This window comes from Penaeus monodon, chromosome 19, assembly GCF_015228065.2.
Source record: "Penaeus monodon isolate SGIC_2016 chromosome 19, NSTDA_Pmon_1, whole genome shotgun sequence".
Classification (NCBI taxonomy): Eukaryota; Metazoa; Arthropoda; class Malacostraca; order Decapoda; family Penaeidae; genus Penaeus; species Penaeus monodon.
The window spans coordinates 20,682,286-20,685,012 of NC_051404.1; the positions used below are offsets into that span (position 1 = coordinate 20,682,286).

A 2,727-nucleotide genomic window follows, 5' to 3' on the forward strand; every position below is an offset into this window, starting at 1 on the left:
ATAAATCTTTTTTCTCATTCTCCTTTTTCTCAGTCATGCTTGCATTTTTAAAAGAGGTTTTAAAAAGTAAGGGCCAAGAAAACTCCAATGTGTTTTTCCCCTTCCCATGGAACCTGATATCGTAAAAAAGTACAAAGTAGCACTGGCCGTGGGTATGGGGGGAGGGTCATGGGGGGCCACTAGTATTTGGCATGTAGGGGTTCAGGGTAACTAAAGACCCAGGTATCCTTGGGGAACCATTGTTTTGAAGGGTTTCAGTGCCTTTGCCCAACGTTAATGATAATATAATTTTACGGTATGATTTGGTTGTCTCTTATTTGCTTGTAGTTTGTTTTTTTGGCGTTAGTTTTTGGTTGTTTTTTGGGTTTTTTTAGGCTTCTGTGTAACTTTATTGAGTGAAATTGAATTTTAGGTTTTTTTTTCTAGTTTTTTAGAGGAGTATGCTGTGCCCTGTGATACTTGGATTTTCGATTTTCCAAGAATAATTGGAACCATGGCGCAGCTTTTGTGGGGGTGTAGCCATGGTCTTTGCTGTGGGGATTGGATCTACCCCCGGGGCTTCCATTAGAGTGATGGAGAACCTAACTCTCTCTGCTCATTATCAAAATGTTTTCCCTTTTTTTTACCTGGAAAGTATTTTGATTTTGATTTTTTTTCTGGTGATTGCCTTAATTTCCTTGGGTTTTATTTTGGCATTAAAATTAGAAATGAATTGTGAAGAATTTTTTTAGAGTACAGTTGGAGAAATTATTTTAAAGTGAATAAGTTTTTTTCTTCTTTTTTTTCTTTGACCACAAAACCGCAACGTTTAAATTTTGGGAAAGAAAAAAATTTCCCTTTGAGCATTTATTTTTGTAGTTGTTGATTATACAGCATTAGGATCTTATAATTTAGAATTAAAGGGGTTTTTCAGTTTATCAGTTTCCACTCTTTTCGTTATTTCCTGAGAGCCCAGGGGTTTTGTTTTCCAGGGGAAAATGATGAAGCAAAAGTTATTCTAGGGATTGGCCAAAAAAAAAACAGAAGAGCAAAGAACTACCTAGTCATGGGGGGGTGAAATCAAATGGTGGCAAGAATAAAAAAGAAATCTAAGGGTCAGGGATTTTGGGCCGCCATCCCTATGTTCACTTCTTACCTTGATTCCAAAAATTTTTCCCCGGGGGTTCTTTTTAATTGGGTTGTGGGGCTAAGTTAGAAATAGGAAACGATTTTGGATTATTGAAAAGTCGTTGCTATAAAATTAAATTTTCAAAATAAGATCACCAATAAAGGATTGGCAGTACCAGATTATCAAAAATTTAGTAGTCAAGAAAAGCAGAAAATGTATGTAAGGAAAAAAAGACTTTATAGTCAAATAAAATTTTTCATGATATCTTTAAAATTTCTCTTTTAAGCCTAATTTAAATACCATCAAAAAAAGAATTAGAATTTACATAAATTTTTAAGCTAATCTAATGCTATACCTTTCAGGTTTGTAAATAGTTGCACCTACTATGGGTTAACCATGGCTGCCAGCAACCTTGGAGGGGTTTTATATTTTTACAGTCTTTGTGGGTTTATAGAGATTTCCCGCATGATCACACGCTGCAGTTATTGATAGGTAAGTGTACTTTTTTCTCTTATTAATGATCATAATGTAAAAAACATAGCTGTAACAACACTGAAATATTTTGTTATGTTTTGTTTCTGATTTCAGAGTTGGTGACTTAACATTATTACAGCTAGTTTGGGAGGAAAACCGTATTTGCATTCGTTTAACCAGTGAAATAGTTTCTTATAACTGGTCTTGCACTTTGTGGCAAATTAAGTATTTCTGCAAGTTTTTCTGTTGCTTATGTTCATAGGTAAGTAAAGAGTGAAATTGCTGTTTGCATGTACAGAAGATTCACTAATGTAATTATATGTAGTATTGATTTAAGGATAGATATTTGTAATTTTATATTCAGATGTATTTTAGTGTCTTGTAAAACAATCCTTGAAAGGAGGGCAATATATAATGTATTTTTTTTTTTTTCCATTTTACCATCAGTGCTGAAATTTTTCCCACCATTATTCGTAACTCGGCTGTTGGTATTGTTTCTGTTGCTGCAAGGGTGGGTGGCATATTTCTCCCCTTTACCTTTGTGGGGTGACTACATTCCAAATATGCAATTTACTGTCTTTGGTTTAATGACATTCTTGGCGGGAATGATGAACCTGAAGCTGCCTGAAACGCTGGGGCAACCAATGCCTGAAAACATAGCAGATGTAATTGCATTCCGTAATAGTGAGGTAATTTTTTATACATTTGATGGTTCTTATTGAAAGTGCATTCTACCTTGAGACATGAATGTGAAATTTGCTGAATTTTTTCATGCTTTTTTGGGGGTGGTTTTGGTTACAATAGCCCTCTTGGGGGATAATGCCCGTCACATTTTTTAGACATATCCAAACCCATTTTAAAAAACCCTACATTTTTTTAAACTGATATGTTTATCTATATATTTTCAAATTTTCCTCAGAAGATAGTGAAGTCTGGTAAGAAGTACCAGAAACTGACGATGCTTGATGAAGAGGTGGGGGCTGAGACTGTAAGGCCTCGCACCCCTACCAGAAAGGGGGAAGTTAGAGAAGACCAGGAACCCCCTTTCTGGAAGAGTAACAGCTGATGGTCTTTAGAGGTTTTAGACAAAATTTTTTCCCTGTACAGATAGGGGAGAAGTTAAAAGAGGTCATAGGTTTTCCCTT

The 2,727-nt window shown here is 35.3% G+C and overlaps 1 protein-coding gene across 1 annotated transcript; it reads left to right on the forward strand.

The window, feature by feature from the left end:
- The first annotated feature begins 521 nt into the window (after positions 1 to 521).
- LOC119585356 (solute carrier family 22 member 4-like) lies at positions 522 to 2,686 on the forward strand. The gene is given in 7 exon segments (XM_037934027.1): positions 522 to 569; positions 1,259 to 1,323; positions 1,471 to 1,528; positions 1,771 to 1,844; positions 2,030 to 2,125; positions 2,127 to 2,271; positions 2,502 to 2,686. Coding segments are annotated over 7 exon segments (633 nt in total). The 3' UTR covers positions 2,649 to 2,686.
- The last annotated feature ends 41 nt before the right edge of the window (positions 2,687 to 2,727 follow it).